At 42.6% G+C, this 25359-nt stretch overlaps 1 protein-coding gene across 3 annotated transcripts in view; it reads right to left on the reverse strand.

The window, feature by feature from the left end:
- MLLT10 (MLLT10 histone lysine methyltransferase DOT1L cofactor) overlaps positions 1-25359 on the reverse strand; it is a 785717-nt gene that overhangs the window by 140252 nt on the left and 620106 nt on the right. For 2 of the 3 annotated variants that reach the window (XM_029588721.1, XM_029588724.1), the window contains 2 exons: positions 10886-11003; positions 9361-9436 (listed from right to left, as the gene is read on the reverse strand). In XM_029588721.1, the coding sequence (XP_029444581.1) occupies positions 9361-9436; positions 10886-11003 (194 nt within the window). The remainder of the gene's footprint in view (positions 1-9360; positions 9437-10885; positions 11004-25359) is intronic. The other variant, XM_029588723.1, reaches the window with a different exon arrangement.

The following is a 25359-nucleotide window of genomic DNA, read 5'->3' on the forward strand; positions in this document are numbered from 1 at the left end:
AAATTAAATCAATTAGTGCTGTGTGAATCTGTGCAGCCAGTACACTAGGGGCCTCTTTTCATGACTCAGGGCCCAATCACAGAGAAGGTCTTATTGTTCACTGTCAGATGTGAACAACTGGCAGTTGTCATGCTGACCGCTCCCTGATCATGGGGAAAAAAAACCCCCCAAAAAAACAAAGGACTTGGAAAAAGGCATGAAAAACAGCCTATCAAAACCTTAATTGTGTATTCACCTGACTATGCATGAAGTTGCTGAATTATGCATAGGTAAGCCCTTGAAAGCAGCGGAGAACAAACACTCAGGATCGTTTGATTGTTACCCATCCAGAAGATGATGATCTATCCAAGTTTTACTACCTCTCTCCTGCCTTGCGTCCCTGCATTCTGTGCAGAAGTAACTTGCAGAGACAAGGGCACAGCAGAGCTGGTCCTGCACGCTACAGGCATCCAAGACTGGAAAGCTGAACCTCTGTTGCTTCAGTGACAGAGGTTGCCCTCTCTAGCTCAGTGCCAAAAGGCTGAGACCACCAGACCAAGGCCCCAGAGAGTGCGAGTTTTTGCAAGTCCTGTACTGGTGAGAAACTATGGGAACCAATCCTGGTTTAGTGGGTTATGAAGTTAAGGCTCTTTAGCCCTTTACATATGCAAGTCCAGGCTAGAGGGTGTGATGCTAGCATTAATTCTGTAATCTGATATGCAACAGGTGTCGAGCATGCTTTTGTAACTATTATTTTCTTATTTTTTTTTTTTTTTTAGAAGTACTGTCCCTTTATTAGTGTCCTTATGGTAGCCCCAGAATAATAAGATTTAACTCAAATGTTCAGGATGTGTATCTCATATTAATTGGAGGGATTGCTGGAAAAAGGAAGCAGTATACAGGGGGGTAAGATCCAGAAATCCCCCTACAGGTTGTGCATGCACAATTTTGTTCAAAACGATTTGCATGAAACAATTTTACTTATACTTTTACCAGGCACTTGCAGTAGACATTCTAGGAGGTAGAGCTGAGGCAAGGATAGCATTTATGCACATGATTTCAATTTTTGAAGTATGCTTGCAAAGCAAAGCTGCTACCTATAATTGGTATTCTCCATAAGTAGCAGGACAAGTCAGCCACTCAAGTGGGTGATGCTTCCAACAGTACTGAGACAGATCTTTCTGAGCATGAGTGGGGGTTCCCACTCAGAAGCCACTGTGCAATCCTCAGGCTTTATAGTGTGCTAACCCTTCAACTCTACAAGGGAGGAGGGGGAATGTGTGGCTGTTCTTGCCCTGATGTCTATGAATACCTCTTACAGAAATGTAACTTTGTTTTCTCTGTGGACAATCAGGACAGTAATCAGCTATATAAGTGGGTACTCCTAAGTTGAGGGTTGCATCTAAGTATTCATTATGACTTTATATCAGAAGTTGAGCATGCAACCATGATTTTTTAAGAGATTGGAGGGAAAAGTAAAGGAATTAGTTCAACACGCTTTTGAGAAGTGCCTGATCAAAGCTTCTGTCTTGACACGAAACATTTTCTAGGCAATAATGAGCAGTAAAGATATAGACAGAAGACCAGGTGGCAGATTTGCAGATTTCTTCTATGGAAGCAGAGTGAAGATGGGCTAAGGAAGCTGCAGTAGCACTGACTTGATGTGCTTTTACTTTATTTTGAAGCTGATTTCCTGATTGAGCATAACAGTAGGAAATGTGATCCTTTTGTAATTGAAATCCCTTGTTTGACTGGGCTGAAGGTGGTGAATAGTTGAGATAATTTTCTGTAAAGTTTTGTTTTTTTCAACTACAACAAAGCAGGTCTTCTGCAGTCCAAGATATGAAGAACCTGTTCGCCTTTATTGATGCACGGTCTGGGAAACATGTTGGTGGTACCATGGTCTGATTCAAATGAAATTGAGAGACTACTTGAGGAGGAAATTTTGGATGGGTTTTCAAAACTACTCTGTTATTGAAAATGTATGTATACAATGAGTATGAAACTAGTGCTTGTAACTCACTCTGGGGCCGATGGCAAAACAGACGCTAGTTATGAGTGCAGGTTTTAATCACCGCGCGCGGCAAAAGCTGTCACTTCTGCAGGATGTAAAAAAAATAATAATAATGCAAATGATTTGTGCACAGAAATCCATGCACATATGGAAAAATGCATATACCTGAGCATTGTAAGGGCCTATGTAATAAGAGGCCACATCTGCGCTCAAAACCCGCACCGATAATCCACGCATAAAAGCAAGCGAGCAAACGGGTCTCCCTATTAAATGGAAGTATGACCCTGGAAAGCAATTTTTAATATTTCCAATAACTGTGCTGCAGAAAACATGGCAAATATTTTCATGGATGCTAATTCACACTGGCATAGCAGCGAGATAGGTGCTCAGTTGGGGACCAATCTGGATGCTCGGGTGCCTACACAGGCACTCAGCTGGGAGCAAATATGGACACTCTGGTGCCCAGAAGGGCATTTAGCTAATCGTGCCACCCAGGCGCTGAGCTACACACTTACTCGGTCGCAAATCTATATGATCAGATGCCCAGAAAAGCGCCTAGATAAGCTGGCCACTCGGACGTCAACATAGGCGCTCAGCTAGGTGGTTTTCAGGATGCTCGGATGCCGACATAGGCCCCCTGAGTCGGCACTGACACTTAACTCATGCCCTGACCATGGCGGTAAAAAAACCCCGCAGTAGCATTAGCGCAGCTCTCTGCATTGCCTATAATTAGCTAATCGCCTCTTTTGCATGCTGTTAGCATGCATTCATGCAGGAAAAACCACAGGTCTCTAAGCGCATTCGTATGCGCTTTTTCCCCATGTACAAAACCCTTATTACATTCCATATAAGACACTGCGTGGGAAAATGCACGTACAAATGCACCCATACCTGCGCACAAACCAACGGCAGCTTCAGCGCACCTTATTACATCGGCTCCTGTGTGCAGAACTTACAGCTCTCAGAAGGAAAACTTTCTATGAGATAAATGTTAGTTCTGCTGTGCCAGAGGCTCGAAAGGTAGCTTCATGCACTGAGCAAGAACTATATTTAGATCCTATGGTGTAGGAGGATCTCTAATTAAGACAATGAAAATGAATTAGATCTTTCATGAATCTGGCAACTGTAGATTACTAAAATATAGGAATCCCTTCAGAATTCTAGTGGTATGTTCCTATAGTACTCAGGTGAGCTCTGACTGAACTAATGTTCAATCCTGATTCAGAAAAAAAGACACTTAAGAGGTAGTGAAGCAGGAGGGAGATAGGACACAAAGGGGTCCTGATTGGCATGTGTGTACCAGATAGAAAACTGTTTCCATTTGAAGTTCTTAAGGTCTTCTAGTGGAGGGGTTTTTTGATGCTAGGATAACCTTGCACATTTATAGATAATTTCATAGAAGAGACTAACTGACTTTCAACATCTAGGCAGTCAGAGCCAAAGACTAAAGATTTGGATGAAGATGATTTCCTTCGCACTGAGTGATCAGGGCTGGGGATAATTTGATTATTATAGGCTGGGAAGCCAGGGAAATCAGATTTGATGTGGCAAAAATTAGAAACCCCTTTTCTTCTCTTAATTTCTGGATTGTCTTGGCTATGAGTGGAATCAGGGGAAACACCCCTTGGCATCCTGCCAGACATTTGTGACCTAGTTTGGACACTGTTAGAAAGAAGATACTGGGCTTGATGAACCTTTGCTCTGACTCAGTATGGCAAGTCTTTTGTAAACAACAAAGCAGTCCTTGATTCCATGGGACTTGAAAAGTATCAGTTGCTAAATAATTGTTTGCTGGTTTTTTGGAATAGTAGATGGGCACTTTGTTGCTGGAGTTACAAAAAAAGTCCTATCTGTGGTGTTCCCAAAGTTAAAACTGATGATCTGCATTTGTTGGTCCAATGATCATTCATGCAGTTGTAGTGGGCAACAAAGTGTTGGCTTTCTGGATCTGTTTCCCAGGAAGATAGACAGATATCAGATATATCCCTTGAAAAATTGTACATTTCTATTTCTTGCAGGTCTCTTGACAAAGATTAAAAGAGCCTATTCCTCCTTATTTGTTGATGTCCTACCTGGTTGTCTGTCTGAATCAAGGTCATCTTTTTTAACCAGGGTCTGACAACTTTTAAAGCACTGAAAATTGCTCTCTTTGATAGTGTTTTAAAGCAATAAATATTGCCTTCTTAGACAATGTTGGAGGTGGTCCGGAGAAGAGGAACCAAAATCGTATGGGATCTGTATGAGAAGACCTATGAGAAGAAGCTGAAGGATCTGTATAAGTATACCCTGGAAAAGAGGAGGCGCAGGGAAGATAAGATACAGTTAGTGAAGCTGGGTTCAAGAAAGGTTTGGATAAGTTCTTGGAGGAGAGGTCCATTAACGGCTATTAAGTTTACTTAGGGAATAGCCACTGCTATTAATTGCATCAGTAGCATGGGATCTTCTTAGTGTTTGGGTAATTGCCAGGTTCTTGTGGCCTGGTTGGCCTCTGTTGGAAACAGGATGCTGGGCTTGATGGACCCTTGGTCTGACCCAGCATGGCAATTTCTTATGTTCTTAGACTTTCAGATATCTGAAAGATTTTAATGATGCACATTCGAAAAACCATTTTCATTGGAAAGAAATCAGTAGAACTAGGGGACACGAAATGAAACTCCAGGAAGGATGAATCAGAAATGTCAGGAAATATTTCTTCATGGAGAAGATGGTGGATGCCTGGAATGCCCTTCCATAGGGAGTGGTGAAGACAAAAACAGTGAAAAAATTCAAAGAGGAATGGGATAAACACTGTGGATTCCAAAAGGCTAGAAAATGGAAATGAAGAAAAGAATGCATGGGGGTAACTTGCTGGCGTGGTGGTTACTACTCTTAGGGGTAGATTTTAAGATGTGCGTGCGGGCGTACATGTGCGCGTGCTACCCGGCGCGCACACATATGTACGCCCGATTTTATAACATGTGCGTGCAGGCGCGCATGTTATAAAATCAGGGGTCAGCACGCACAAGGGGGTGCACACAATTGTGCATCTTACGCACGCCAAGCCAGCGCCGCCTTCCCCCGTTCCCTCCTAGGCCTCTCCAAAATCGAAGCGGCCTCAGAGGGAACTTCCCTACCCCCCCCCCCCCACTCCACCTTCCCTTCCCCTACCTCCCCCACCCTTCTCCCCCTACATTTTTCTTTTTTTAACTTCTATCTTAAAACTTAATTCAGCCCTGGGGCTGAAGTTGCGCACGCTGGCTGACTGCCATCACGCGATCCCCGGCACAGCAGCAAATGGCCGCTGTGTCGGAGGCCTCTGACCCCGTCCCCGCCCCTTTAGTAAAGCCCCAGGACTTAGACGCCTCCTGGAGCTTTACACGCATTGCTGGGCCTTTTGAAAATAGGCCTGGCACGCCTAAGCCGATTTACGTGCGTAGATCTTTTAAAAGCCGGCCCTTAACCAATAAGCCTTCATACTGTTGATGCAACCCCATCAAGACTTTCTGCTTTAACAGCATAGAGAAAAGGGGAATTTGATTCGAACAGCAATCAATGAGGACCCTGACTTTTATGGTCTGGGTAAACAAATAAGCATGGGGGTAACTTGCTGTTGTGGCAGTTACTACCCTTAACCAATAAACCTGATACTTTGATTCAACTCCAACATTGTCTCTGCTTCAATGGCAAAGGGTAACAGGGAATTGGATTCAAACAGCAACCAATGAGGGCCCTGATTTTTACGGTCTGGGAAACTGATAAGCATGGAGGTAACCTGCACGGTGCAGTAAATACAACCATAAGCTTGCTGGGCAGACTGGATGGACCATTTGGTCCTTTTCTGCTGTCATTTCTATGTAGTGACTGCTGCTCCTTGTTTGTTTTGGTCAAAGGATATAAATAGCCATATGGACTTTCTTAAAGCTTTAGTTTGTTCAAGTAAAACAAAGTGCTCTTCTTGCTGATGTAATGGGTATATGGAAGAGAGTTTTCCAAATTATATATTTCAGGTCTGATGAAGCCATCGGTTCCATAAGGCAATAACATTAATTGCTGGAGGACAATGCTGAGTCCCATTGTGGCAGAGTGAATCTAATCAGAGAGTACAAAATAATAAAGGCCTTTCATGAACCTTGCTATGATTGGATTGTGGGATAATGGCTGGCCTTTTCCCCGGTGATAAGCTGTGATGGTGCATGAATGGACTTGTACAGAATTAGATTTCAATCCAGACCTAACAAGATGTGGCAAATGCTCTAGTAATATCGCTACTTCAAATCTGAATGGATCTTTTCATCTTGCTTGACACCACTTGGTAAATCTGGCCCATTTGTAGTTATAAGACCTTCTTATGAATGGTCATCTTGCAGCTAAAAGGAACTCAATTTCTTGAGGATGGAAAAGTTTGATTACACTACATTTAACATTCAGGCAGTCAATGCCAGGGAGTGCAGGTTGGGATAGAGAGAGATCCTCTATATAGTGTTAAGAGATTTGGAGTTAAGTGCAACCTGAATGTAATCCACTTTGAAGTGCTGAAAAAAAAAGTGCAAAAAGCAGAATATAAAAATCTAAAATAAATAAATAAACCTTAGTGGCTGAGTGATTGTTAGTCTGAGAGGTCAGGGAAACCAACTTTGTCATAGCCAAACTGGAGTGATGAGAATCATTTCCCCTTTGATTCTTCACAATTTCAATATTTTTATTTTATTTATTTATTTAGGGATTTTTATATACGGTCTTTGCTATTAATAGTACTGGTGAGAATGTGATCAGTAGACCCTGGTTCCATAGAATCATGAATGCATCAATTGCTAGTGCTTGGTTGGTTTGTCTGCAACTTGTAGATGAAAGGTGAAGCAAAGAGATCTATGGTTGGTATTCCCCATAGAGAAAACAGATGTTGGAGAATTTCGTCATTGATTGCCCATTAGTGCGGCTGAAGTTGCAGCTTAACTTGTCCGCTAGGAGCTTTATTTTGCCGGGTAGGTAGATGGCCGAAATCTGCATATTCAGTTTTATGACTAGTACCCAAATTCATATGGCTTCTTTGCAAAGCTGGTAAGAGCCTGTTCCTCCTTGCTTGTTTACATAAAACATTGCAACTTGGTTATCTGTTTGATTTTGTACTGCTTTATTCTTCAAATGGTCTTTGAAAACCTGCAAGCCATTGAAAATTGCTCTCATCCCTAAAACACTGATTATATAAATGACTTCTGTATTATTCATAGACCTTGAGTAAACAGCAATCCATTATGAGCTCCTCATCATGGTTGGAAGCATCAGTTGACTGCTTATATTAGTGGCTGTATTGGTTTTCTTCTTTAAAGGTTTTTAAAATTTTGCCACGACCTGAATGAGTGAAGAAGTGCGAGTGCTACTGGTATCTTCTGGTGAAGCTGTTGTGTTTGCTGGTCCCAATATGCTTTGAGATGTCATTGTGAATATCTCATTTTGAGTTTTACTAGAGGTGTAACCTGTACCATAGATGCCATGTGTCCCAGAATTTTCATTTATCTTCGAGCAGAGATACTGTGGCATCCTGCTAAGGCACTTATGAGTGACTAACTTATTTGCTCGTTCTAACTTAGGTACACTTTTACCTCTTATCATATCTAGCTTTTTGCCTATGGACTCTATATGCTGTTTTGGAACTACAGAGGATTTCTAAATTGACTATGAAACCGGAAATGTATAAGTTGAAATTAAACTCTTAAAATTCATCTTAAAAAACAGGCTCGCCTTATCCACTGGTCAATGCTAGTCCCCCCGTCCCCCCATGGTAATTATTATATTCTAATGGCTATCCTTGGTCTGTTCATGGGATCATGGGAGTTGCAGATGCTCAGGTGCATCCTCCCTCCTCCTCTGCCAGGGCCTGATTGGCATGCTTAGAACCACATGGGAGGACACACCTGAGAAACCACAATTCCTGTGAGTTAAGGGATGGGGAGGGTGCAGGGGAGAAGCTGTCCTACTGCAACTGGCTTCTTGCTGCTTCGGTTGTGTTTTCAGCCTGTGGCTGAACAGGATGGGGATAGCCATATGGGGGAGGGAAGGAGTGAATGGGCCGGGGATAGCCATTAGAATAGAATTATTAACTTCTTACTCTCAGGAAAATGAGTTGTGAGAAGAAAATGAGAGCTTCTTACATTGCATCACTTAAACTGAAAATTACTGAACGTGCAAAGGAAGCCAATAATTGTGTAGCTGTGGTAATTCATTAAACATGGGAGATTGGTTATCAGCTCGGTGCAGGATATGTCCTAGGTATAATCTGGCAAAATTATCAAATTTTCCATGAGCCATAGCAAATTTCTTAAGTTTTTGGCCCAAAAACTGCCCTTTACTTATCCACGAGATCGACTTTAACACAAATATATATGGAACCTCTGGTCACTAGGTGTCACCACTGTGCAATGACTATGATTCACTGCAGCATCCCCAGACCTGGCTGACCCAAGAAGCAGAAGACCTGAATTGGGAATTGAACCCAGGTTCTTCTGCATGGCCAGCTCAACCCCCTAGCTCTTGTTGCCATCTTTTCCCTCACATATTTTATTACTACCTGTACTATGATTTTAGTTTACATTTGTTTTGTCTTGATCATATTAAATGTAATCATTTTTGTGTAATTTCAATAAAATTGAAAATATTTACCTTTTTGCTTCACTCTTCAAGAGACACTAGTATTTGAAGTTTCTGAAAGCTTGCTTAATTTAGCTATTACCACTGCGATGAACATATGCAAGCCACAGCACTTTTGTGCTGATCTTTATCAGAACTCCATGCTGGTTTAAATACAGCATAAATAACTTTCGAGCGGACTTGAAGAAAAATATTTTTCAAAATTGTGGCTGAGCCATAATGATTTAAAATTAATAAACATGTATAAAATATTTTAGAACAAGGAAAGGAGACCCATGTATAAGACCAAAAGAAAAAGTCAATATCCAAGAAAAAGATGTATTGATTTTTTAAGTACTTTTACTAATACTGCTATCTTAAAGATATTAAACAATAGGTGACCTGAAGTGTAGGTTTTGATTTCAATTTTGGTTCATATCAATTTTTTAAATAAATTTTCTACTTATTGACAATTCTAATAGAAGAAACACATTGAATTTTATCATTAATGGAGAACAGAATTATTAAAAAGATCAATTTAAATTGATTTCTCAAAGTAAAAGTATTTCTTTCAACTGATGACTCAATTCACAAGTGTTTCACAGGAAAGCCAAGACCATTCTTTATGACTGTTTGGCCCTGTCGCTTATCTCTATAATACTTTACAGTGTCAATAAATGCATATACTACTGATAAGAGATGAATACATTTTTAAATCTCAAATGTTTCCTTTGCCTGCACTCTACAGTGCAAATAATGCTTACCGTGGTGAGAGGCTTCCTCTGGGTGAACCTCCCCTAACTGCAAGGCTCCGGCTATTGTCTCCAAGATCTTGATCTGCTGTGTAAATATTTCATATTAGATAGATTCTCAACAGATAACAGTTTAAGTACTGCCAACATTTTCTGTAAAATGCACAAAGCCAGTATCTCCATCTTTGCAGTCAATGTGAAAGTAAAGACCTAATATGTTGCTAGTTTAAAATTACTGAACTGTAGCATGTAAGGCGTTGTCTCTACATGTTTCTGTGGATGCAATAGGGCATGGATTATGTTCAGTTCTTTAATTCTTTTCAATTTTACAGCACAGAAGCGTGGTTTACATTTGCTGTATCCTCCCCTCAGTCTCTTTTAATTTCTCTGGTGAAAGTAATGAATCACAGCTGTGGACAGCTAATCTGTATGCTTATCACAGCAAATCCTGATGCTTTCTATTCTTTAACACTGTAGCCTGGTGCTAGTCATAAAATAAACTATTGAATTATTGTATATAATCATTATTACAATCTCAGGAAAATTATGAATAGTTTATAACAGATTTTAATTTGGAATTATTTATTGTGTTTATTATGTTAAGTCATGTGTGTCAGGAGTCATTCATTAAATTGGTTTAACCTAGTCAGTTCGTTCCACTTACCTAGCTATTCTAGAAGGGAAAGGTCAAATTAAATAGAAAAGTAAGAAAGTTAAAAAATAATTTTTGTTTTTGGAGTTTACATTAATACCAGGAGGTAAAAATATCAATGAATTATTACAAAACTTACTTTAAAAATGTAGATACATATACAGGGGCAAAATGAAAAAAAAAAAAAAGTATTTTCTCCTATAACTTCTCAATAAAATAACCTTACCATGCCCTTTTCATGGTTATCAACCCTTACTCTGAGTCAAGTGACCTCTGACCTTTTAGAGGGCAAACATATGACTAAACCATACTTGGTCAACTAATAAACCCATTCCCTTTCCCCAAACAGGAATAACCACTTGGACATGTCAACAAATCCTCAAGGAAGGAATGAAACAAATGGCAGTACCCGATTAACTCTGTAAATTAGATCAGAACTAGTAGAGATATTCCCAGAATTATTAAAAAGGAAACAGTACTGAAGCCTTTTTCTTAACAAATCTATATTACACTAAGTTTTTTTGCATTACAATTTCATGAAATATGCAAAGGTTTAGGTCATTCATGATAAAACTGTGTTGCATTATTTTCATTGCACAGAACTGAATACATCAATCAAAAATCATAGCAGACAATGCTGCATTCCTGCCTGTTGATGGCTCTGTTTAAACATTTACATTTCAGACAATAAAACTGCACACAGCTATTTTGCAACCCAGCAGTGTATGAATTTCCTACTGCGATTATTTTGGCTAAAACAGTGAAATAGTTGTATGTTATAGATACCGGTTACTCACACCACAGTGAGAGTTATAAATAAAATTAGTCATATTTGAAGTAGCTAGATTCAAAAACACAAGCTTTAAACAGTTCTTGCAAGCTTACCTGCATGACTGTTTTCAGACTGAGCTATAAGAGCTGCCATTGCTGAATTAGGGTTCAACCTATTGCCATACATATGGGTTGAAGACAGATTCAAAGATGATCCAGGGAGTGTGTTTGCCTGTAAGCAAAGGACTGGTATAAGAAAATCATAAATCCTATAAGAAATCTTGCTTTTCAAAAAGAACATTTTATCAATCTATATATAATTATTATGTTATTTATGATTTACAAATTGTCCAGAGAAAGTTTATACATTGTTCATTTAGAGGGTCATTTTCAAATGGACCTCTCAGGCCGATACAGTACAGTGCACTCCGGCGAAGCGCACTGTTAACCCGCGTTTGGACGCGTGTTTTTGACACGCTAGCTTTACCCCTTATTCAGTAAGGGGAAATAGCGCGTCCAACCCCCCTAAACTAATAGCGCTCGCAACATGCAAATACATGTTGATGGCCCTATTAGTTATTCCCACGCGATTCAGTAAGTAAAATGTGCAGCCAAGCCACACATTTTACTTTCAGAAATTAGCACCTACCCAAAGGTAGGCGTTAATTTCTGCCGGCACCGGGAAAGTGCACAGAAAAACAGGATATTAAGTCGGAGGTCCCAAAAGTTAAAAATAATTATAAAAAAAAATAATTTTAAATTGGCCCGCGGCTTGAAAACTGGATGCTCAATTTTGCCAGCATCCGGTTTCCGAACCGTGGCTGTCAGCGGGTTTGAGAACAGACACCAGCAAAATTGAATGTCAGCTGTCAAACTCGATGACAGCCACTGCTCCTGTCAAAAAAGAGGCGCTAGGGATGCACTAGTGTCCCTAGCGCCTCTTTTTACCACGGGCCCTCATTTGCATGCAGGCCGATACTAAATCGCCCGCTCTCCCGCGACTTTTACTGTATCGGCCCATCTGTGAGTAAAACTGTTTTCTGCACAGAAATGGCCCTTTCTAAAAATGTCTTACCCAATATGTGGACCACCTTATGCACTTACATCATATTTGGGTATAAGTTTACTCAGACTGAGCAGAGGCGCTCCTGGGGAAACAAACCAAGGAGGGTTTTGGACTTTTAAAAATATGCACATAAATTTTGAAGGAAAACTTACGTGCATGCTTTAGCATGTGTAACTTGTGCGGGCACATTTGATGGGCTAATTTTCAAAATAGATTTGTGCACATAAATTGGCTTTGAAAACTGGTATAACTTTGCAGACTTTCTTTATGCGAACTGTTTAAATATTACTCCCATAAAGTATATTTTTTAAACAAAGGAACTGACAAAACTTAAATATGATTGCATGACTTTCTTAGACTAAAATTTTTAATTCATTTCTATTTTATTCTGTAGATGTTTTTACAATGTAATTTAAGATGCATGATTCTCACTCAGAAAAATTGGCTTTCATTGCAGCTGTAATTTTGAAATGGCTGTCACGCATCGAATGGGATGTCTTTTCCAATTCCAAAGGATACATTCAATGCCAGGACTTAATGGCACAGCAACCATGTGGTTATCCTACTAATTATTTAATCTTATTAAACCATTTACAAAATAGGGGCAGGTAGACAACAGATGTCTCACAAATACTTGGGTCTCTTACATCACAAGCCGGCTGGGGGGGGTCAAAAGGTCCAACTTCCAGCTCTACAGTTTAACTACATGGAGCAACATTTCCTTTGCTCTACTCTGTCATTAGTAAAACCTAAACATTATTTTGCTACTTCCTATTCTGGAAGAAAGTCTGGCATTTTATTCTCTCTTAAAAAAATGAAAAAGAAAGCAAAAAAGAAAGCATCACAAGTATGTTTCCTAAACAATACAGGGCTCACCAAATCGCAGCTTTGCCCTGACCCCATATAAGGAACTTTAGTTTTGGCAGCAGTCCAGACCTACTTACTAAACAGCTCATCCAAACTTTGCATTCATTCATGTAGCTAACCACAAGTCTGAAGGCCTCTGCTGGGATTTGTGCCAAACAAGCGAAAATGAACCCTTAAACAGATCAAGCAACAGAGGCTGGCCAAAGTCTTGCATAATCTGATGTAATAAAAATGCCATGTGTGCATTTACTACTTTCCTTTCCAAGAACATTTTTAGCCTACTAAACTAAAAGCATCCCACACAAAATTAGTAAAACTACTGAAAGTTTGCTTAGTTATCTAACAGATATCACCATTTCTTTCTCAGACAGTTGCCAGATCTTCAGTTTTTAAAGTTACTGAAGTAAAAATATACCAGCATTGAGTCAATGTGAACTGGACAGCCCTTAACTATGTCATAATTTAAGAATATGCATCCAAAAGCTGCAAACAATGCAAATTTCTAAAAATTCAGAAATCTAGAATAAATATAACTAGAAAGGTCATATCAGAAGCACAATAAATACAATAAACAAAGGAGTCAATCTAATTATGTGAGTGAGCAACTATTCTATTTGCTGATGCAGCTTTTTGCAAATAATGTTTTGCTGCCTCATATCAGCGGCATAGAAATTATGATTTACTCTAAGGTGTACTTCTGAACCCCTATATGATACATTATCCTCTAGCTTGAAGTAAACAGACTGCTTCATAAACTTTTAAAAATGAACAGAGCTTTCTTAAAACACTGTAAGCCATGAATATGGAAGGGAAAAACCCAGAAAATCACCTATGTGTTATGTTTGTGCTCCTGAAAGTTGTTACTGACTGGAGAATACAGGCCAGAATAATGCCACTGGATAGAAACAGTTTGGAAAAACTGATGTGCAGTCACTTCCTATTTGGCATAAGAATTTCCTCTATTAGTCCTGGGGAAATTGTGTGCTACTGCAGAGCGCAGAATTCCCCTCCTGTACAGCGGTGCAGAATTTGGCAGAATGGTGTGCTGCAAGGGGGAGCACGTACTGCTTGTGGCAAAGTTGAAGCAGGTCCCGGCAGGCTGCGAGTGAAGTCTGTCCTGTTCGTGGCGAAGAAGGAGCAGGCCCCGGTATGCTGTGAACAGAGGCCGTCCCACTAGCGGTGAAGAAGGAGCAGGCCCCAGTGACTGTGAGTTTCTGTGTGTGTGTGTGTCTAAGACTGTGAGCCTGGGAGAGTGAGAGAGAGCATATGTGAGGGTGCAGGGGTGTGGGCGCTAGAGACGGAACCTATGTGAGGAGATTGTGAAGGAGTGTGTGAAAAAGGGATTGTGTGTATATGAGGGTTCTTGCTTGTTTGTTTGTGAGAGAGGGAGTCTGTGTGAGGGTTTGTGTATGTGTAAGAAAAAGCCTGTGTGAAGGGATGTGTGTGTGTGTGTGTATGTGCGCGCCCAAGAGAGAGAGAGAGGGAGCCTGTATGAGGGGATGTGTGTGTGCGAGAGAGAAAGAGGGAGTTTGTATGGGGGAGGGGATGTATGTGCACTAGAGAGAGGGAGCCTGTGTGTGTGTGCGCGCGCACGTGTGAGAGAGGGACAGAAGGGCAGTACTGAGAGAGGGGTCAAACTCTAGGAGTGGAGATAGAGTGGAAGGGATTGAGCCTAGAGAGGGAGGAGAGAGAGAGAGTGGCAGGTAGAGGAGTTGGGGCCTGCGAGGGCAAAGTGAAAGGAGACTTGCTAGAGTAGTAGGGAGAGGAGAGTAGAAGAGACACAGTGAACTTCTAAGGAAATTCTGCTCAAAGTATTTAAATCTCTGCATCTTTAAGTAATAACTTTTTTCTGTATTACATTTTAAATTAATTACTTAAAAACTGTCATGTATTTTGTGTTATTTTGACCAATATAAAGTATGCAGAATTTTGCAGAATTTTAAATTTTTGTGTATAGAATTTTAATTTTTTTGCGCAGAATTCCCCCAGGAGTATACTATGCACAAATACCCTTTATGCTTCTTACCCTGAAGGAGTAGAACAAACGTACAGCGTGATGAAATTATATATTCCATGTCATGTATATTTTGGCATATGTTAACTAATATGTGGCTTGACCATGTGAAGAATTTGTGTTTTTAAATATCAGCTATTTGCAAAATATATATTTGTTACTTAGGATAGATTTATTCCAGAATGCTCTTTTTATGTTAGTCTACATATTAGATGAATTTTTAAATGCATGTGTTATGTTATGAGAAAAGTCAATAGTGGACCCTTGGGCCGGCTGAGGTGGACAGCGTCCACAGGAGTTAATAAGCCGGGAGGCGGCACTCAGCTGGAGCGGACTGATGGCGTCTTCACCCTGGAAACTCAAGACCCCCCCAGGAGGAGCCCGTAGGGGTCCGAGTCGCTGGGACTTAGGAGAATCGTGAATGAGTCCAAGGTCTGTGGCTGGCTGAAGACAAAGGAGAATCGTGAAGAAGACCAAGGTTCGTGGCTGGCTGAAGACAAAGGAGAATCGTGAAGAAGACCAAGGTTCGTGGCTGGCTGAAGACAAGGAGAATCGTGAAGAAGACCAAGGTTCGTGGCTGGCTGAAGACAAAGGAGAATCGTGAAGAAGACCAAGGTTCGTGGCTGGCTGAAGACAAGGAGAATCAGGAACCGGAGCTGGAGTCAGGATATGTAGACAGCAAGTAGAGCCCAGAGCTGGAGCCAAGGCACAGCAGGACCAAACAGAACCTGACCTGGAAGCAAGGCACGGCTGGGACAAGCTGGAACCGGAGCTGGAAGCAAGGCACGGCTGGAACAAGCAGGAACCAGGGCTGGAAGCAAGGCACGGCTGGAACAAGCTGGAACCGGAGCTGGAAGCAAGGCACGGCTGGAACAAGCAGGAACCAAGGCTGAAAGCAACGCTGGGAAGCAACTAAGCACACAGTAGAGTGACCTCGTTGCAAAGGCAAAGCAAGGAAGTCAGACGCTGGTTTAAATAGCCGGCCAGCGTCTGACGTCAGGAACGGGGCGGTTCAGCACTTCCGGGTGCTGGACCTTTAAGAGCCCCCTGCTCGCGCGCGCGCGTTGCCTGGCAGTGGGAGGAGTCTGAGTCGTCCCTCGGCAGCGTCTCCACGTGGAGAGAGACGCTGCCATGCGGCCCTGCAGGCCCCAGGAGCAACGGAACGCGGCGAGACCGGGAGAGGCAGCAGAAAGGTAAGGACCCGGTCGCTAGCCTAGCGACCGGGACCGCAACAGTACCCCCCCTTTTACGCCCTCTCTTCAGAGGACCAGGCCTGTCAGGATGGTCCAGATGATATTGCTGTAGGAGAGTCTTGTCCAAGATGTTGCGGGCAGGCTCCCACGTATTGTCTTCGTCTCCACAACCTTCCCAGGCCAGCAAATACTCCCAACGTCTGTTGGCGAAACGAGCATCCAGGACCTCTCGTACCTGAAACGTAGGATCCCCATCCGTGGTGGTGGAAGCGTCGTCAAGAGGCCTGGGGTGGAATCTGGAAAGAATTACTGGTTTTAAGAGAGAGACGTGAAAGACATCATGAATGCGTAAAGTGGTTGGGAGTCGTAGACGGTAAGAGACCAACCCTACTCTTTCTGCTACGCGGAAGGGACCACAGAACTTGGGAGAGAGTTTCTTGGAAGGTTGCCTCAAATGAATGTTCTTTGTACTAAGCCACACTCGATCGCCTGGGAGGAAGGTGAATGCAGGTTTTCGGTGTCGATCATAGTAGCGTTTAGCAGTGCGTGCGACTTTCTGAAGACGGTGTTGAGTTGCGGGTGAGGAGGTTGGTACAGGTAGAGGTAACGGTGGTTTGAGCTGTTTACCGTACACAATTTGAAAAGGGGATTTCCCCGTCGCCGTATGTATCTGATTATTATAGGCGAATTCGGCCCAAGGCAAAAGCTCCACCCAATTATCTTGTTTGTGGTTAATGAACGCTCGTAGGAACAACTTTAAAGAACGATTCATGCGTTCAGTTTGCCCATTACTTTGTGGGTGAAAAGCGGAAGAGAAACTCAACTGGATCTTAAATTTTTTGCATAAGGCCTTCCAATACCTGGCTGTGAATTGAGGACCTCTGTCTGAAACAATGTCCTGAGGCAGACCATGAATACGGAATACATGGTGTGTGAACAGAGAAGCCAGTTCAGTGGCGGAAGGTAATTTGGGTAAAGGCACAAAGTGAGCCATTTTAGAGAAGCGGTCCACCGTGACCCATACCACAGTCTTGCCTTGCGAAGGCGGGAGTTCCACCATAAAGTCAGTGGCAATATGTGTCCAGGGTTCCGTGGGTATAGGTAACGGTTGTAGTAACCCTCTCCCCCGAGAGGGCCATTAAGCGGTTTCTGCAGAGCGCAAGTGGGGCAAGAACTCACGTAAAGGGAAACATCGCGTCGAAGACCTGGCCACCAATAGAAACGATTTATAAGATCCAAAGTTCTTAGTCTACCAGCGTGCCCCCCGGTCAAGGAGTCGTGGCCCCAAGACAGGACTTCCCTCCGAAGCCTTTTAGGAACTGTAGTCTTACTTGAGGAACAAATGGAAGTAATAGTTAGTTGAACACAGGCAGGATCCAGGATGGTTCGTGGAGAGTCGTCCTCTTCTTCCGGCTGACAGGTACGAGATAGAGCATCGGCTCGAACGTTCTTCTCAGCTGGTTGAAACTTGAGGATGAAATTGAAACGACTGAAGAAGAGTGACCATCTTGCTTGCCGCGAGTTTAGTCGTTGAGCTCGGGCCAAGTACAATAAATTTTTGTGGTCAGTGTACACTGTCACCGGATGATTAGCCCCCTCCAGCCATTGCCTCCACTCCTCGAAGGCTAACTTAATGGCTAGGAGTTCCTTGTCTCCGATGCCATAGTTACATTCAGCAGGCGAAAACTTTTTAGAGAAGTAAGAACATGGCATCAATTTGCCCGAAGTATCGTGTTGACTGAGCACCGCTCCAACAGCCAGATTCGAGGCATCGACCTCCAAGATGAAGGGTCGTTGTGGATCTGGGTGTCGCAGGCAGGAAGCGGCTAGGAATGCTTGTTTTAAGTCTTCAAAGGCAGCCGAGGCGGTAGTGGACCAATCGTGAGCGTTAACCCCTTTGCAAGTAAGCGCCGTGAGAGGAGCTACCTTCTGGGAGTAATGTGGTATAAAATGCCTGTAAAAATTGGCGAATCCAAGGAATCGCTGTAGCGCCTTCAGGCCAGACGGGCGAGGCCAATTGACAATGGCCGCCACCTTCTCTGGGTCCATCTGGAAACCGGACGAGGAAACAATATATCCCAAGAACGGAAGCGACTCGCGCTCAAACTGACATTTTTCAAATTTAGCGTATAGATGATTGTCCCTTAGAGCCTGTAAGACTTGTTTGACGTGTTGGCGATGGGAAGAGAGATCTTGGGAATAGATCAGGACGTCATCAAGGTACACTATGACGAAAGAATGAAGCATCTCCCGGAGTACCTCATTCATCAGATTCTGGAAGACAGCAGGGGCATTACATAAGCCGAAAGGCATCACTAAGTATTCGTAATGTCCATCTCGCGTGTTGAACGCTGTCTTCCACTCGTCACCGGGACGAATACGAACCAAATTGTATGCTCCATGTAAATCCAATTTTGTAAAGATCTTGGCCCCCTGAAGTCTATCGAGCAGTTCTGGGATCAGAGGCAAGGGATAGCGATCTTTCTTAGTGATGGAGTTCAGACCTCGATAGTCTATGCACGGCCGGAGGGAGCCATCTTTTTTGGACACAAAAAAGAATCCTGCTCCTGCAGGGGAGTGCGAAGGACGAATGAACCCTTTGGCAAGATTCTCCGTAATGTAGTCTGACATTGCATGGGTTTCTGGCAGAGAAAGAGGGTATACCCTACCCCGCGGGGGAGTGGAACCAGGTAGTAAATCAATGGCACAGTCGAAGGGCCGATGGCATGGAAGTAGTTCAGCCTTTTGTTTGGAGAACACGTCAGCGTAATTCTGGTACGGCAAAGGAAGGTCCAGGGCAGAGTGAGAGAGTAATATCTCCGGTCTAGGAACGGGATCCAGGCAATTCTGGAAACAGGAAGGACTCCATTGCGCAATTTGGAGAGAGTCCCAATGGATCACCGGAGCATGTTGTTGCAACCAAGGGAGTCCCAGGACCACAGGGTGCACCGATTTATCAAGTAGCAAAAAGGAGATTGTCTCAGTGTGAAGCACTCCCGTCCGTAAAGTGAGAGGCATCGTAGTTTCAGAAATGGATCCAGGTAGAGGGGTTCCCTGGATAGAGGTAACCCGTAATGGAGGTATCCGGCGCTTAGTAGGTAGTCCTAATTGGTGTACCAGTTCTCTCCAGATAAAGTTCCCTCCGGCTCCGGAATCAATGAAAGCTAGAGTCTGAAAGGAGCCACCTGGATACTCCAACGTTATAGGAACTGTACATTGAGGAGTGGCATTAACATAGCCTAGGGGAACCTCCTCATCTCTCCCTAGACCTGAGCTTTTCCCGGTCTCGCAGGACACTGACCCAGGAAATGACCCTTAGTGCCGCAGTATAAGCACAGGCCTTGAGTGCGGCGACGTGTCTTCTCCTCCTCGGTTAGGGGCGCCCGACCAAGCTGCATAGGTTCCTCAGAGGGGCTGTGGGAGGCTGATGGTGTCTTGTGAGGTAAAGTCAGAGACCTGGAGAAGGAGGGTGCCAAAGAGACAGGCCGACGAGGAACTCGACCCTCCTTAGCTCGTTGCTGCAATCGCCGGTCAATCCTCCCGGCCAAGTCTATCACCCCGTTCGGAGAGAAGGGCAGGTCGCGAGCCATCAGCTCGTCCTTGATACGGCCTGCAAGGCCTTCCAGGAAAATACCCCGCAAACAGTCATCCTGCCAGCTGAGTTCCATCGCCAGAGTACGAAATTCAATAGCGTACTCCGCCAGAGAACGGGATCCTTGTCGTAGCTGTAGAATTTCAGTGGTAGCGGTGGTAGCACGAGCTGGCTCGTCAAAAGTCTGTTTGAAGTGAGTCACGAAATCCTGTAAATTGTGCAGCATGGCGTCCTGTTTCTCCCACATGGGAGAGGCCCATAGCATAGCTCTCCCATCGAGCAGAGACAAAATATATGCTACCTTGACGGCATCAGACGGGAACTGCCCTGGTAGCAAAGTGAAGCGGATGAAACACTGATTCAAAAATGCCCTGCACGATCTGGCATCCCCGGAGTATCGGGTAGGCGCTGGAAGCTGAGTCTGCGCGGGAGCTAGAACCGCCGGTGAAGGCGGGGGTTGTGCCACCGGAGGAGGATTGGCGTCCAAGCGACTGGCTAGGCGATCCACCGTAGCAGCCAAGACTTCCAGACATTGCTGTTGCTGCTGGATTCTTTGGGCCATGCCAGGGATGGCCTGCATAGGAGCGGAGTCCGCCGAGTCCATGGCCTTTGCAAACTGTTATGTTATGAGAAAAGTCAATAGTGGACCCTTGGGCCGGCTGAGGTGGACAGCGTCCACAGGAGTTAATAAGCCGGGAGGTGGCACTCAGCTGGAGCGGACTGATGGCGTCTTCACCCTGGAAACTCAAGACCCCCCCAGGAGGAGCCCGTAGGGGTCCGAGTCGCTGGGACTTAGGAGAATCGTGAATGAGTCCAAGGTCTGTGGCTGGCTGAAGACAAAGGAGAATCGTGAAGAAGACCAAGGTTCGAGGCTGGCTGAAGACAAAGGAGAATCGTGAAGAAGACCAAGGTTCGTGGCTGGCTGAAGACAAAGGAGAATCGTGAAGAAGACCAAGGTTCGTGGCTGGCTGAAGACAAGGAGAATCGTGAAGAAGACCAAGGTTCGTGGCTGGCTGAAGACAAAGGAGAATCGTGAAGAAGACCAAGGTTCGTGGCTGGCTGAAGACAAGGAGAATCAGGAACCGGAGCTGGAGTCAGGATATGTAGACAGCAAGTAGAGCCCAGAGCTGGAGCCAAGGCACAGCAGGACCAAACAGAACCTGACCTGGAAGCAAGGCACGGCTGGGACAAGCTGGAACCGGAGCTGGAAGCAAGGCACGGCTGGAACAAGCAGGAACCAGGGCTGGAAGCAAGGCACGGCTGGAACAAGCTGGAACCGGAGCTGGAAGCAAGGCACGGCTGGAACAAGCAGGAACCAGGGCTGGAAGCAAGGCACGGCTGGAACAAGCTGGAACCGGAGCTGGAAGCAAGGCACGGCTGGAACAAGCAGGAACCAAGGCTGAAAGCAACGCTGGGAAGCAACTAAGCACACAGTAGAGTGACCTCGTTGCAAAGGCAAAGCAAGGAAGTCAGACGCTGGTTTAAATAGCCGGCCAGCGTCTGACGTCAGGAACGGGGCGGTTCAGCACTTCCGGGTGCTGGACCTTTAAGAGCCCCCTGCTCGCGCGCGCGCGCGTTGCCTGGCAGTGGGAGGAATCTGAGTCGTCCCTCGGCAGCGTCTCCACGTGGAGAGAGACGCTGCCATGCGGCCCTGCAGGCCCCAGGAGCAACGGAACGCGGCGAGACCGGGAGAGGCAGCAGAAAGGTAAGGACCCGGTCGCTAGCCTAGCGACCGGGACCGCAACAGCATGAGATATCAAAGATTCTGTTATCAGGACATATCCTAGACTGAAACAGGTTTTATAAAAGGTAATATTTGTTATTGGCTCACTTTGCATATATCTGACTGGATGCCAAAATCCTCCCATGTTTAATATGTAAAAGGAATTGAGTGAAGCTGATTTCTACACCTCAGTCTGAGCGGGTATGGTCCAGCATTTGGATAAAAGCTTATAGAGGCTCTGCTTCCTTCCCCTTCTTTGAGCTTTAATATAAAATATTATTGGAGCTTTATTTTACATTTGAACAACTAGTGTGCATGTATAAAAATGCCGATTACTGCTGACAAATGTGGGAAGATACTATCTCTTTATTGTATGATGGTCCTTTTAGCTCCATGGTGTAAAGTTTCATTATGAACCTTACCACCAGGCCTACACTGGCATTTACTGTGTCAAGTAGAAATATTTGGACACTACTTTCTTCCTCTATTGCCAAACTTCTTGATCATTTGTTAACTGTAAGCAGGCTTGGCAATTACCAGAAACTGGAGAGAATCAAGTGCAGACCCATTCTGTGATGATTTAAGATTTGTTGGCAAATGAATGAGATGGGGAAATTTTTGGCTATTATTAATGGCACTAACTCATTTGGTGAGTGCTTGGAAATTAGGGTTGCCAACTAGCGCCAGATTTTCAGGACAGGCTGATTCCTTTCTTAGATAAATCAATAGGGACACCAGAACTACAAGTCCATGCAAGCATTGGGATAAAACCAGGACTGGATTAGCCTGTCCTGAAAATCTGAAGCCAGTTAAGCAACTCTATTGGAAATTGTTTAGTATTTTTTCTGCACTTAAAAACACAAAGCAAGACATGTTTTGGCAATATATGTTTCTAAAACTTACTAATAAAAAAATGTCAAAAAAGTGAACAAAGTTTTCAATAACAAATGCAAATTAAAATACATTCTTCACCTAAATGTACCACATTTATTTTTTGGTCCCTGTTTCTCTTCCAGCTCAGTTAAAATCAGTGTTAGGATTCTGGCACCATGAGCCTTCATTCATAACAACCGAGGGATTTTTTTTTCTCCTATTTTAATAGACCCTCCCTCCCACTGTTCCTAGTCTGGCCACTGCAGCAACAGTCCTGAGGTCAGATGTCCCGCACCAGGGCTCCTTCCAGAATTCTACAGCATGGCCTCTAAATCCTGCCACCAGGTTTTGCCCTTAACTACCTCCCCTCCAAAGGCTTGTGAGTGTTGCTTCTGCTGCATCCCCAGTCCTAGCTGACTCAGGGGTTTGAAAGACCCAATATGGGAATCAAACCAAGGACCCTCCAGATGGAAACACACAGCACTTGCTACTGAGGTACTGGCCTGGCTTTGAATGCATTGAATTTAGTGATCAGATATGGTACAATTTTTGACAAAGCTAGTTTCATTGTTTTCACATGTAAATAATCTACCCCTTATATTTAAATCACTGTAAACAACATAAAATGAAATAAAATGGAGACAACAATGTATTCAAATATCTTAGTGTAAATAAGGCATGAAACATTAACTAATTTAGTTGGAAGTGATTTTAGAATAGTGGTCGGGAATGTTACAACAAACTGCACATTGTGAGGGTAATTTTATTATAGCCCACAGAAGGCTAAAGCCTGCAGGTACTATACACCCGAAGACTTTGCCTCAAATTTTCAAAGTGGACCTATGCACAAATATGTTTTGAAACTTTGCGGTTTGTCCTAGTACATGCATGCACAGAGAGTTACATCTGCTCCTGAGCAGATGAAACTTTGTGCACGACTGCAAGTTTACTTGTTACTTTAAAAATCGAAAACATGCATAAATACTTTACGCGCCCTGACTCTGTCCCATGGAATACCTTTTTCAAGTGCAGTTAAAACCACAAGCAAAATGATGTTTCTCACATACTTTTACATACACAACCTGCTCGATGATTTTCAAAGCATTAGTTATGCTCATAAAACAGAATTTTATGCACATATGTCACTTTGAAAATCAAGCCCTATAAGACCAAGGAGTTTTGATGAACTATGAGTTCAACAAATATTTTGAAAACAATCATTTCTCCTGCACTGGTGAAAGGAGGGGAAATGAAAAAGTTTATTTAAAATAATCAGTGTTATGCTACTTCAGTTATTGTTTGGACTGCTATACTACTAATCTTTAGAAATACTAGAAATAGGTTTCCCATACAAAGGAAAATAAACAATTCACTAATTATGATCCTTCTTACTCAGGAAGCAGTGATGCAGCTCTTCATTTGACAGCACAAAACACAATAGCAGCCAATTAGAGAGCACAAGACTATGGATTTAAGTTTAATCTATCCGCTTTTATTTTGATAAAATATTTTGAGTCATATGAAGTAACATTTGTTTATTATGATCACTTTTATATGAAACCACATTAATCTACACTATTCTGTAACATTTATAAGGTAATGAAACTAAAGAGTTTTAGTTTCACCATATTTACTCATTAAAAAAAAGCAGTTTAAAAATAGCTATCTCAATAAAATCACAGGCACAAGATCAGCTGTTTAACCATTGTATACTTTTACAAATGCAGTTTCATTTTGTCTGCTAGCTTATGCCAATGGAGCTTTAAAAGGTCGGCACACTAATCCCAACTTAATACAATGACACAAAAGTGCCATTAATAACCCCTGCTGTTTTACTCAATCATCAAGCCTTAAGAATGCTTACTTATGACACCAGTGTGTCTTTCTTCTGTTAATAAAAATAACAAAAATAGTCTACGTATGTTAAGTAGATAAACTATTAAGAACTTAATAAATTCTATACTGAGTTAATCCGAGAGTCCATCAAACCCAGTATCCTCTTTCCAACAGTGGCCAATCCAGGTCACAAGTACCTGGCAAGATCCCAAACAGTAAATATATATACTGCTAAAATGCAGTGGTAAGTAGCATCTCTTCGCTAAGTTTACTTGGTAAATAACAGTTTATGAACTTCACCTCCAGGAATTTGTCCAAACCTTTTTTAAACCTAGCTACGCTAAATGCCTTTACCACATCTTCCAGCAATAAATTCCAGAGCTTAATTGTACACAGAGTGAAAAATTATTTTCTCTGATTTTTTTTTAATGTGCCGCTTACTAACTTCATGGAGTGTCTTCTAGTCTTTGCAGTTTTTGAAAAAATAAATAACTAATTTACATTTACCCATTCTATTCCACTCATGATTTTATTGACCTCTATTATTTACCCACCAGCCAACTTTTCTCCAAGCTGAACACTCCTAACCTCTTTAGCCTTTCCTCATAGGGGAGCCATTCCATCCCCTTGATTATTTTGGTCACCTTTCTCTGTACTTTGCTAATGCACCTGCATCTTTTTTTACATGCAACCAGAACTGCACATAGTACTCCAGGGCCAGCCTCAGCATGGAGCAATAGAAGTTCTCAGTTATGTTGATTTTTTGACAAATAGCATGAAAAACATTTCTATGATTTCTGCCAGTGTATTTCTATGTTTCTATAAACACCAAACCTCTTATTTCCTGCTTTTACTGATTTCTACCTCAAATTTCCATTTTTATAATATTTACATAATTTAACTGACTTGTAAACAGCAACTCAAAAGAAATTAAACACATCCTTTCTGATATCAGAAGATTCATATTTGAACCATGAGTATAATTTGTAAGATCTTAAATGATGAAAACTTCCTATAAATTAGGTGTACTGTGTAACAATGTTATTAGTAACTTTAGTGTTATTTCATGGTCAACTTATTAGTGTATTTCTTAAGTCTGGGCCAATTAATGGATAAAAATGCTTCATTTTTGTTATTTTTAACCCTTAGCACCCTAATTCTACTAGAAAAACACTGAAAATACTATTTATGCTGATTTTAACCCATACTTTAAAATAAGCCCTGATAGTTACTAGGAGATATCGTTAAAAATGAAAACTGACAATGTCTTGAGTAAAAATCAGTAGTGCCCTTGAGAATAACTGCTTGTATACTAACACCCCTTTCACACTGTAGAATTCACAAGTTTAATAGAACACAAAGGCTGTCAAATAAGTTAACAAAAGAATACAAACATAAAATGTTCTAAATAAATTTGTATAATT

The sequence above is a fragment of the Rhinatrema bivittatum genome, chromosome 2, assembly GCF_901001135.1.
Source record: "Rhinatrema bivittatum chromosome 2, aRhiBiv1.1, whole genome shotgun sequence".
Lineage (NCBI taxonomy): Eukaryota > Metazoa > Chordata > Amphibia > Gymnophiona > Rhinatrematidae > Rhinatrema > Rhinatrema bivittatum.